Source organism: Opisthorchis viverrini (assembly GCF_000715545.1).
Source record: "Opisthorchis viverrini unplaced genomic scaffold opera_v5_250, whole genome shotgun sequence".
NCBI lineage: Eukaryota > Metazoa > Platyhelminthes > Trematoda > Opisthorchiida > Opisthorchiidae > Opisthorchis > Opisthorchis viverrini.
Genome location: NW_008751905.1, coordinates 44,261 through 57,067, shown reverse-complemented (window position 1 = coordinate 57,067; position 12,807 = coordinate 44,261). Strand labels below are relative to the sequence as shown.

The 12,807-nt window shown below is 44.2% G+C and overlaps 1 protein-coding gene across 1 annotated transcript; it reads right to left on the bottom strand.

Moving 5' to 3' along the window:
- Positions 1-3,518: 3,518 nt before the first annotated feature.
- On the bottom strand, positions 3,519-12,129 carry T265_08983 (hypothetical protein; the record flags this gene model as incomplete). The annotated part of the gene is made up of 4 exons (XM_009174933.1): positions 3,519-4,116; positions 5,310-5,437; positions 11,677-11,957; positions 12,024-12,129. 4 exons carry the CDS (start codon positions 12,085-12,087, stop codon positions 3,519-3,521), a joined length of 1,071 nt encoding a protein of 356 aa, XP_009173197.1.
- Between the last annotated feature and the right edge of the window lie 678 nt (positions 12,130-12,807).

Below are 12,807 nucleotides of genomic sequence, written 5' to 3'. Positions count from 1 at the left end.
CATTGCTTGATGGACGAGGGTAACAAGGAGAACAGACGAGTGAACCCAGTCGAATGCGTCTTGGAAATCCAAGGATATTAAAACTGCGGGTCGTTTGTACGTATGGCATTTTTTAGAACCTGGTGGAGTGTAAAGATTTGGTCAACACAAAATCTACCAGGCCGGAATCCTACTTGCTGCTCTGGAGCCGATGTTTCAAGAGACACCATAATTCAAAGAAGCAGAAGTCCATTACGTCCCAGGTCACGGTGATTCTCCAGACTCACTAAGAGCCTTTTTTCGAAATTGGTCGCTGTTAACGACTCCCCCGTTTGCCTGAGACGGTCTCAGCTCAGTGCTGACTGAGGACTTTACCCCGATTTTGAACAGGTGAGAGGTCACCCGGACCGGAAGCGCTGTGGCATATGAGAGAACATATGTAGTCATAAATCTTCGAGGCCATAGGGGGTTCCACGTTCACCGTCCAGGGTTTTACGTTAACTGTTGGACACAGACGAGTGGCAGCTTATGGCCACGATAGCTGCTGTTGGAACTGTTCGGCCCACGGGTTGAGGCGTTCTGCTTTACTAAAACTGGTCACTTCCTTCCGATCCTTGATGGTTTCGCTCACAGATAGTTTCCGGGGACCAGTTGCACGGATCAAATGAAATAATCTTCGGGCATTCCCGGCTTTCCGTTTCGCTAGATTTCAGTGTCCACCAGACTTCACGAATAGCTCGCAAGCTCACTTTCACTTGACGTCCGATAATTCGTCGGGCCAAGTTGTATTCCGGACCAGCTGTGAGATTACTCCGAGATTTGGCCAATCGGTCCTATATCCAGTGCTTGTGTGCATCGCGTACTTGTCGTGTGGTGTTGTAGCTGCAACAGTTTCGTTCATTAAAGATGTGGGAAGGCAGGTAGATAGCTACGCATTGGAGATAGTGGGTGAGCAACACAGTGACGGGATTTTCCATTAAAGAGATTTGGAGGAGAGCTGTGCAGTGAAGTCGACATCTAGGATGCGTAAGTAACGTTGTTTCCACAGCTGGGCCTTCTCTGACATGCATGTCATCATGGGCAGCACGACAACAGTGTTCAACACTGATGCTTCGCTCTCGTACATGTATGTGACCATTGATGTTTCCAGTCTCCGGGTATCCATCCAGGGACACGGGAATGACCAACGCAGCGGATTTTGCTGGTAATATCTTTCACATCTCTTTTACAAGCCATTCCTCGGCCTCCACGAGCTCGTTTATACCGTTCGCGTGGATGTTCACAAAGATCCTTTTGAAGAAGCTGTTCAATTGACATTCGAAGTACGTGGCCAAGTCAGCGCAACCTACAGAGTGCAATCAGTTTATCTACCACTGGCGAGTTCTCTACACCACAAAAGATTCCACATAATTCAGTATTTTTGATCCGGTGTTCCCACAAGACTCCAGCAATGCTCTGAAGACAGCGACGCTCAAAAAGTGAAAATATTGACGTCCTCAGCAGGGGCCAGGTTTCTGACACATATAATAATAAGAAGCGTAATACGACATTGTAAACCCAACCATTGAAGAATGTGCTAATGTTACGCGTACGCCACATGTGCTGTGGGTTCACGAAAGCTTTCCTGGCTTTTCCAATCCGGATAGAAATATTATCTTTTGTGAGAGCACCGGGATCGATACAGCTGTTCAGGTGGACAAATTTTTCTGCTAGCTCAATCAGCTCATCCGCAAGCATAAGTTTAAGTTTTGGGGCCATTCAGTTTTACTGAAGCAGCCTACAATTTACTGGGGTGATGCACATGCAAAAACATGAGGCAGAATTGCTTCGATCGTTCAATGTTGTCCGCATTACGACGTCGTCCGATCCAACAAAAGCTGTGTCGTCTGCATACACGATATTTGTATGCGAACGCCCTAAGCGAAGTTCACACGTCCGCGGGAGCTGGCATGCAGGCCTTATGGAAGGTCCTGAACTTATGGTGGACACCATTGCTCCTCAGACATTACTGTAGTGCCTGGCAGTCCATGTGGTCAAGGGCGACTCTCAAGGCAAGGAAGGCAACGATTGCTGGAAGCAGTATCGCTATTCCGGAATCTGAGGGAGGGTAAAAGTGTGATTAACTCGTCCTCTTGCAGGGCAGAACCCAGCTTGGTTTCCACGGATCTGTCTCCCTCTGTGTTCGTTTTACATTCGAAGGATAAGACGAGACAGTACCTCCGATGCCACAGCCACCAGCCTGGTGCCTATGTGGTTTTCACATGGCGTTCTTTTTGAAGATAGGAATAACTGTCGAATTCCCCCATTTTATAGGTACTTTTTATTCACCCCATATCACTACAGCCAGCTTTGTTTAGATAGGTCCACAGGTCAAACTCACTTTCCTTGAAGTGGATTGAATACACACCATGCAGCCCTCGTGATCTCTCAAGTTCCGGCAAAGATAATTCGTACTTTATTTCTTCCGACGTGCTAGTGGGTTTATATTCCATTTGTCCATATGCAGTATCTCCAGAGAGTGTGTTGTAGGAGGTCAGCTAAGCTGAATTTCAGTCAGCGTTTTTGCGGGTGAATTAAGGGGCTGCCTTTTTCACTCATCGCTCGTATCATTTGAGAAAGGCACGGTTGTTTCCGGTAGAAGACGCCTTATTCATATCCAGAGCTTTCAATGTCCATCAGAGCCCCTTCTTCAGGCTTTTCATTATTCGTCGTTTGAGGGATTTGCATTAGTCATCGTACTTGTTTCCTGTTGATATGACTTTCCTGATATCAATGAGGACAATCAATCTCGACGGAATCCAGTGGTCATTTGATTCTGTCAGGAAAGTCGGATAGCCAGCGCACTGAACGCCGCTAACACAGCGCCTTTCACATTTTGCCATGATCTACGTGCTATATCAATGAGGACAATCAATCTCGACGGAATCCAGTGGTCATTTGATTCTGTCAGGAAAGTCGGATAGCCAGCGCACTGAACGCCGCTAACACAGCGCCTTTCACATTTTGCCATGCATCATCTACGTGCTTGCTACCGGCACGGTATCGATTTACCGTATAGATTTGTTGAGCTGTAAGCTGTAAGTCGATTTAAGCTAACATCGATACTGTTAAGCTATGGTAGTTTTTCAAACATGGTTCATATGCGTGCTTCTTGCCTGAAGGGGAAGGGACTGTCAAGTGTACACGCACCATGAAGTGATCGGATTCGAGTTGTGTACCGCAGAATGAATGACATTCTTGAACTTCGGCCCTCTATCTATGGCTGATGGCCACGTGATCCAAGTGAGCTCACGATGAATTTGCAGTTCGTGGCTGCCAGGTTATCCAATGCGATCGTTTAGTCTGAAGATTCATATTGGTCAGAAACGGTTCATGTTCAGCACAAAACTAGGAGAGTCACTGTCCAACATCTGTGCGATCAGCATCGACTTCAAATCGATCGCCCAGGTGAGTCCAAGGATCTCAAACAACCGACTAGTGCAATCCTATCGACCGCAAGTGTCAGTGCTTCTTGCTCGACAGATGAGTCCGGTTAGCTCTCAATGGAAAGTATCTTTCTCAGCGTCGGAACTGCACTCCGTTGGGGCATAAGCCGATACTATAAGCAGGCACCGCTTTTTATGCTGAGAGGCAGTGACCGTGTTGGAGCTGGATATGGAAAGACAACTGTTCACTGAGATCCAAACCAGCAAAGATCGAACAGCTCTGGGAACGAATGCAACTTCCACATCATACATATCACGGTTCATTCGTCTCTGAATAACCGGACAAACAAAGGGAGAAATGTGAATGAGGTAAGTTCGTCCTTGGCGTTCTGAGATGCACGACCACCCTTGGGTCTTCCATGCGTGTTTCGGAGGCATACATACATCGATTTTAGTGGGGTATAAGGTCTCAGCATCATTGCTTGTTTGACAAAGATTACGGAAAATAAAAGCTTCTATGTAGGAAGGATTTTGTGGATTTAGAAAGGTGTTATTTTCTTTATTGTTAATAGGCAGCGAGAAGCATAGGGCTCTCCGGTCAGATAACTGGCGGCCAAACGTCCCAGGGACGTTTGCTTGTGCGGTGGGAAGGGGTTGGGTAGGGACATCGATGGACGCAGCATTATTAGGGCAGATGAGATTTCCCGGCAGCCTAAGCGAAGGAAGAGGTTTTGGATGAGACACCTTATTTCAAGCCTTTGACTCCAAAGCCTGACCTACAGGACAGATGAATGATGTGAATGACGAAACTTGCGTCCATATGTCATTTGGAGGAGACCCAGCGAATGCCTTCGTCCTTTTGGGAAACGACCAGAAGACATCACGAGGCTAGATGCCAAAAGGATTTGGGTATCTGGCTCTCTTCAAACATGTTCATCTCACTGTGCCATGAGAAATCGGCCCAAAAGGCATTCGCTGTTCTACGGAGGATTCAGCGCACCTTCTCTTGTATTACTCGCATGAATTTCCAAATACTATATAGGGTATAAGCCAGATGGCTCTTTGAATATGCCAATTAAACTCTCTACTCAGGACGCAAGAAGGACGTAACCCTCATTGGGTGTGTCCAGCAAGCCGCGACAAAATGGTTGCCGGGTAGGAGCTGCGCTGGCAAGTATACTGCCTTACGCTGAGAACTTAAAAAACCAGTGTCATAACCTTATGCCTTCCATATGAACGACAGCCGTTGAACAACAAGAAAGAACCGATCCGGGAACTTGGGCAAAAGCCTGGATCCTGTGTATCAATCCGTGAATCCATGACCTTGCCTCTAGCCTTTGATCCGCGAGGCAGCGGATCCTTAACGGAGCCGATGGCTCAATAGTCTGTCGTGCCCGGCTGCAGGGTTCAACCTAACCCAAGGCGCAGTTGGTAGTGTATTGCAGTCTCACTGCTGATGCGGTTGCGCACAGAATGGGCTTTAGTAGCAGCATCAGACACTTTGGTGTTAAAAGTATTACAACCGTGCAGTATAATGGCCGGCGGTTGCTGACGATCGGATTGTTATTTGTCATGGAGAACCTTTTCTAACTCAATCTTACTTGAAAGAAGACTGCATCGATCCTTCTATGAAAATCGATATGCTGGTTTCCTCAGGGAAACAACTTATAGCCAGGTGATCAGTCCGAATATTGAGAGCTCGAGGGCATGAGTTGATAAGTCACCAAGTGGCTGTTGATCTGTTCGCCTAGCTTGGTAATTGATTTGCAAACATTTCATCAATATTAGGGGAAACATCTTCAGTGCGATGTTAGCTGGGTAGTCCCTCTACTTTAGCTTGCGTTTATATAGTTTACAAAGAGCATCTTTGAGCTCCAACCTGACTGGCCACTAACAATCAAGCACTTGGATTTTGGTTGTTCCGACCATAATCTGTGTTGCGTTGTGGCTTGCATTTCTCGCTTCCTACAGTCACACCACTGTTGAACTTGTCGTCCATTATTCTCTATTCCGGTTGGTCCATTCGTGATCTCCTTGTTGATTGAATAATTGTGGTGTACCTTCAGTCATTAATATTTTTCTACTTGCGCCATACCCAACTGACGGTTTACATAAGTGAGCTTGATTGTTTGATTTGCAGGTCTTCTCTCAGTGGGGCTTCTGTTATTTTGGGCCCGTTGAATAGAGGTGGACATTCCGCTCCAATTAATTTATTGTTCTGCAACTTACCTGTGGTCATTGGTTATTAACGGTTCTGTTTCATGTCATTACAACGTAGCACCTAAATCGTTTAAGCCGAATGTCAAGCAAGTTGCAGCTAGCATATTACTTGCCGCATTTCGCTTTGTCTTTTCTACCTACTGAATTCACCATCCACTTAGATTCAAATAATTCTGCCGGAAGCTCCGCATGCTTCCCTAATTGTATTTAATGAATTGTGATTCCTACATCAGTTAAAAGTATTAGCTCTTTTGAATAACCAGTTTGGTTCCTTTTAGGGCTTTTACAGCACAACATGTACTATTTGCAGACAGTATTATTTAAAGTAGTCTCGCTTTCGGAAAGACTACAATTGGATGATGAAGCACATGTTAATACAGGTAGAGAAGCGGAGCTGCATGTGGTCTCATAGCACCCTCTACGAATATGAAATCCGATTTTATTTAAATGGGATGGTATCCGCAAACACAGTGCTCATAGCTGTGTCCTATTCTTTAAACTCGCGATTTGCTTACATCTGGATCAAGGAACTATAGAGGCGTCTTCCTTGTACACACGTCTACTCATGGACATATGGTCCTGATAGACTATTCTCTTTACAACTTTTTGTTCTGTTGGTTGCACCACTCAAACAGATAGCCCAAAAGGTTAAAAACTTGATTCAAAATTTATTGCATTATAAGTGCCACGTAAGTGCCACGTTCTACAACTCTCAAAGCACATCCAACCTGGTGGATATCATCCATCTTAACTTTGCAGTTAGGACAACTTTTTTAGTTCACGAGTTACACGCAATCTACTGATCGTTAGGATTTAGTATGAAATCAATTCACTCAGAGGAATGAGTGCTTTCCTGTACTTTAGGATCGATAGAACATCAGCAAAGTGCTGTATGTGACTAGAGTATGGTTCACTCTCCTCACTGAAAGTATTCATGAGAAAATCTTAGATCGTGTGAATCAGATTTAACGCACGTCGTCGTGTGTTCTCCGTCGACCCATACTTCGGTAAGCAAGGCACGTTGTGTGAATCTATTGCTGAGGCGTTTCAGTCACTCGCCAAGCTTGAGTCTAGCAATCCTGATTAAAAGGTGGTCAAGCGACGCGTGTTTTACTCAAGACAAAGAACCGAGTTGTCACGTTTAACTGACCCAGAGTGGCAAACTACCGAAGTGGGTGTCCGGAATGTGACCTTATCCCTGTCAAGTAAATACTGAATCAATACAACTAGCATTCAACAGACTTCTCGCAACGCTTTTAACCTAAGACATGAAATGAAACCCTCTTCACAGTTCAGTTAATTTCATTTCTGAAAGACTTCCCCCTTAGTAGTTTCCAGGCCACACAGGGTCAATTCAGGTAAAACTTGATGCAGGCGGGATGATTTTTTCGCGTAATAAGTTCCAGTGGATTTAAAAAGTGAGCACCAAAACAAAAGAAGTAAGAGGACAACTAAGAAGTTTGATGTAATACCTCTAGCTTTAGGATGTTCCCTAAAAACGTTTAGTTTAAAAGATGTCTAGCTAACCAGAGGTTTCAGAGTTACGGTGGATTGTAAAACGAGCAAGTGAAAATTGCAACGGCATTAGAAAGAGATAAAGTAGACAACAGACACTTAAATGATAACCAGAGAAACTGCTCTATGCTTTTTGACCACAGAGGTTGAAAGTACATCCCTTGACTTGTAACTGCATTTGGAAATATGCTTCATGGATAGTACAGTGAGGCAGTGATAAATTTCGAAATGAAATTGTGAAGAATTGTGAGCTTGGTGGTACAAAAACTTGGATTCAATGTGAAGAAACCCTCTGAGGTTACCTGAGTTGGTTAGTCCCAAGCAATTCGCCCACGGAAGATCTTGGAATACAAACCTCATTAACAGTGAAAAAAGGAAAGTTTGTGAGCGAGTCGTTCTATTGGCCTCCATGAACAACAGGAAGTCTTAGGCCCTGGCACTCCAGGTCACCGAACGGCTGCGATCCTTACTGAGACAACAAAATGTGTATACTAAATACATTCCTTGGGAACATCTATTACGTTCACTTTCGTCTCCCATGAGCGCGAAATTGTCGGCTTATTTTGTTGAATGAAAAATCGAGGATTAAGCTAACATAAATGGAGAAGAACACGCAGGATATATCTCCCTAGAGGATGCCCAAATGTGTTGAAGGAGGTATGCGAATGTGACCTTCCAGGTTTGTGAAACGGTCTGCGAAACCAGAATGGACTTAGATCGGCGTCACACTTATAGAGGTACAGTAAGAAAAGCCTTCCTGTCGATGCTGCCAGAAGCGCAGTCAAGGATGAACAAACGAACCACCATTTATTAAATCACATGGAGAAGCAGTCGAGTGTACTAGAAAAGCGACAACATTCAGCATCCTTAGAAAAACATTCGGGTGATCTGTAGCAAATGTAATTCTTCCTTCTCTCGGTGGAACCCTCAAACAGTTTCCTAAATTCAGATGTGCAGGAGATGGGTTGATAGTTGGACGAAAGTTGGATGTTGGTGAAGTGCTTATCACTCCCCGGCATTCGGCAATTCTTAAAGAAACAGGAAACTAGGCAAACAAAGCGTCAGCCGGTTTACCGATAGTATCAACACCGTCTGTGGGCAAGAGAGGTACCAGGAAATCGAGAACATCTAATTATTCGGCATTACTGGTGGTTTTGACGATATAGTTAGGCCTCCAAAGCAAGCGAGCACAGTGAACTGGTTAATTATGGCAATAAATTTACGACTGAGACTTTTCAGCTCAGCTTTATGCGTTCCGGTCTGGCACCATAAAAAACCACCCAAGTTAATTCACCCCTCGCGATAGCTCTTCTTAACAAGTGAAACCTGAACGTGTGTGCCGTTTCGGGGACTGGTCTGTTTTCATCTATCTCCTTATCCTTTAGGCCTTCATCCGACGTCTCAGTTGAGAAGCCTTTCCTTCTGTTCCCCAAATTCGCACCACACTGGTTTTTACTAGTGATTTGACGGCCGCCAGGATACCACAAAGATTAAAGCAGGAGTGGTATCAATAATCATGCACTACATTTTTCGTGATCCATTTACAACCCTTTGGTAGGCTGCTGCGAAGATCTTATGGGCAAGTTGCAATCGACGCTTCTTTTTCTACCGTTTTTCATACGAATAACTGGGGAATTAGAAGTTGCCGTGTTGTGTACAGGCGTTACACCCTGCTATTTTGGTTGGTAACATTTGAGAATGTGACAGGCACCTGAGTTGTGTTCGCGACGTTCAACTGTTTTTTGTTGGCCGCAATTGAAAGACATACCTGAAGCCCAAGGCTCAGAATGCCCGAACATTAAAGCTGGGCATGAGCTTCCTATGTTTCTGGGCAGTGATCTGCTAGGGTGAGGTTCGCAGCGAATCTCTCACACAGACCCATTTAGGTGATTTAAGGGATTCTTCCGCCCTACTACTGTTGTGTGTAAAACGATTCTTAGTTTCTGTGACTAGCAAGTTAACTGATCCTTCATGAGGGTAGACGCAGTATGACCACATAAAGCAGCTTGTGTATAAAATTTCAACAGATTGCGGCTCAAGTCAAATGTGAATCTTTTTGAAACTGGGTAGTAGCAGTTCGCTGTGTGTTTATTGGGCGCTTTTCAGTTTAAGGATATGCCATGTGTGATACGTTTCCGTCTGGTAGGTAGTTACATGAGTAACAACAGTAGACGGGTTAATTATTTTGGTGTTTGTCGTAAATGAGATTGCGTTGCTGCTTTTTTCGTGATTGTGAACCCTCACAATAGGATTGGTTGGATGTCACTATCTATCCTCCCGTCCCTTATACAGCATAAATGCACGCAATTCACGTTCAAGCTAGTATAACAAATGTTTCACATAGGAACAGCCATGGATGATCGAGCATCAGTTTGCTGGTGTTATTCCGTGGGTTATGGAGAAAACCACGATGAAGCGTTCTTGTTTATCTCATGTCTAATATAGGTATTTTGCAATGTACCAGATTCCAGTACAACATTTTTCCCTACCTAGCATGGTAAAATAGGTTCTTTCGGCCTCGAATGTGCGATTTAGCTATTACCAAAGCGCAACATTCAAGAGGAGTAACGAACTTTAATTTGGCTAGAAACACCGAAGAAATACGTTGAATGAGCCATTCATTGTCACAAAGAAGAATTGACTGTTTGTGACCACTTCATCAAATCTCAAGGTGTAACCACATTTCCGTGTGTCATTTGAACTCATCTACCACGGTGATACCGGGGCAACTGACGTTACTAGGAGCAAGCATTTAGACCCTTAATGTAGACCTTTCAACCTGAACTGTTTTTCAAACCAACTCACCCACCCCTTATATGGCCAAACAGTCCAACGACATCATCATACTGCATTGCTACTTTGTGTTTGCTTTTATTTTCCAAAAACGCATTCTGAAACTTATCTCTGGGTGGTCATTATACTAGAGCATAGTGTCTAGGTAGAGACGTAGCGTGTTCTTTCCAGAAATAGGCACTTAGTTTCTCTCAGGTCGAATGTGTACCGAAATTCCAAATGAAATCAGTCCATTGATGAACAGCATGCAAACAACTGAGTGAACTGACAGGTGGATATGTCTATCTCGCAGCAGAATGACCTAGGAAACGTCATCAGTTAAGTAATGGCTACGCCATCCAGAGTAGGCAAGTTATTTACCGCTTAGTACTGAAGCAAAATTCAGTCGTAGTTCCCTCTGAAAAAAGCCATCAGAATCATACAATCTATCCATTGTCGAGGATGTGTGACGTGTGGCGAGATGCACTTATTTGCAAATCAACTAGTAGTTATTAGGGGACTCAGACGAAAGAAAACTGAATCTATTGTTTATACTGTTCAGCTGGGATTGAGTCTCCCGTTGACACTGAATTAACTTACAAATGGGTTCACTTCGGCCGATGGGTTCAAATTAGCGTTCATGCAAATCATAAGGTGTAAGGAAACTAAGGGACTGTTTCTGCGTCCTGAGTCTCAAGTAGAGCGAAGTTTCTTGTGTGCTGTCGAAGAGTTCCCAGCTACCTAGCTATCACTACGATACGTCAATAATGCAAGTATTTCCTGCCCCCCCCCACAATAGCCTCATCTTCTGCCACATAAGAAGTCGAGCTCAGTGATACCATTTATCGTTCATGACTTTTTAGGAACTTTCACTTATCACAAAGTTACCGCTGAAAAACCGAAGACAAACTGCCTGCGAATCGGCGACGTTGCGCAACGGAGTAGCCAGATTTGTACAATGATCAGTTTTTGTAGGGGCATCGTCAGTCAAAAAAGGGTACTGACAAGTTTGGGGTGAAATACTCATGCTGGTACGCAGGTCTACGTAGTTAGTTCTATGGAACTAAGTACACAATGCCCTTCTCCAAGTAAGTAAACCAGTGAAAGTTCTGACACCTTGCCAAATCAAGAAAGCCGAAGGAAGCAAACTGACGCTTTGGTTCTGATTAGAAAATATCCTCACCACATTCAGTGCGGATAAATCAGAATAAAAGGTGCTATGCGGGTATGTTTTGGCTGCACGGAACTTACTCTCGGTGGTTTAATTGGTTGTTTCAATGTTTCGATTTTGAGATTCCTACAAACGGATGTGGTCCGTTTATGGTGCAAGGTAGGAAAGGCCGATTTGTCCAATGTTGTACCGGTAAACCGAAAACAGATTGAGAAAATGCAATGGAAAACATTCATGGGAATTAACAGAACGAACATCGGATCAAACAAAGCTGGGTCTTCGTTATTATTACCATACCAGAGCATGAGTAGTTTATTCAGAAATATACAGCAATCATGTGCGTACTATGGTACGATAAAAGTTGAGTGCAGGAGTGCAGGGTTGAATGACTTCACTTGGAAAAAGTTACGTCACTGTTAGTTATGGGTACCTACTGGGCCAGCACAAGTTCAATGGTCGCAGTACCCCGCCCCTTACTGCATTAAAGTTGTGGAACTATTTAGACTAACTACTTGACCGATTTACTAGCTGAAGTTGACCTAGATGTATTTTCATCCCGGATCTTGGAAAATTTGTTGCCGACTATCATTACACCAAAACCATGAACCCAAAGGCTAGCGCGGTTAAACCTTTATTAAAAAACTTAGTAGCTGCTTTTTTCTGCATAACTGCTGCATCATTCATGAAAACGCTAACAAAAAAGAAAAAGCGTTCAGCTGTAGCACCCTTCCGGTGCCTAGCTGCCATGCCACCCGAAGGAAGCACGAGGGCTGGGATACTGCCAGGTTGCCCAAGCCTAGACAGGGGAAGTCGAGTGGCGGAGGTCGGATTCGAACCGCGGACCTTCCGGTTAGTAATCCGCGCTCTAACCACCGCTAACAGAAAAAGGAGGTATAAAGAAAACTCAATCCAGAAGTCACACTGTCCTGTTATTTACCGACCAACTTTAGCCTTTGATTCCCCACCAGATGTAGTTGAATTATTTTCAAAATCCAATTGCCTCATAAAACTCAGCACGTGCCTTTTCAGAACAGAAATACTGGCTACCTGCCTTCAAAGACAGATTAACTGTAATGGCTGTTGGTGGCACTGAGATGTCCGACATTAGACTTGACATGTCAACCACTCGTTGTAATTCTAATGTTAAGTCGCCAGAAGCCAGAGGCCCTTTGTTAAGTTGAAACTCTGATTCGATTATCAGAGTCTAAGTGTTTGTATATTGTTATGCGAAACACATTCACGAGGCAAACGTACAACCTTCGCTCTTCCGATGTTGGTCTGAAAAGCAGTGCAGCTTCCGACGCGCAACTAAGCAAATCTTTCGCAAGCCGGTTGTTAAACCGAGGAGGTGTCTTTTGTACAAATTCTCTCCCCCCGTGGACTGGCGTCGTCAACGTGGCAGACATTCAAAGCACTTAACGTAACATGTCACCATCAATCCTTCACCGATTAAAAATCCATATAATCTGCCATAACTATTATTTTATACTGTCAGATGGAAATGTGGGCGCGAGATTTCGTCGATAGCCGCAAAAACATAGATAAAGTCTTTAACACACCACGAGCGGTGTTACCTTATTGCGGAATCTTCAAGACAGTAAATTAGGTAACTAATCAACGTACCTATTCCCATTTTGCTGATTACCTTTGGTTATGATTTTGTACTGTATGAAACCTGTGAGAAACTGTAAGAAACCGTGAATATATGGGAAACCTACGCGGTCT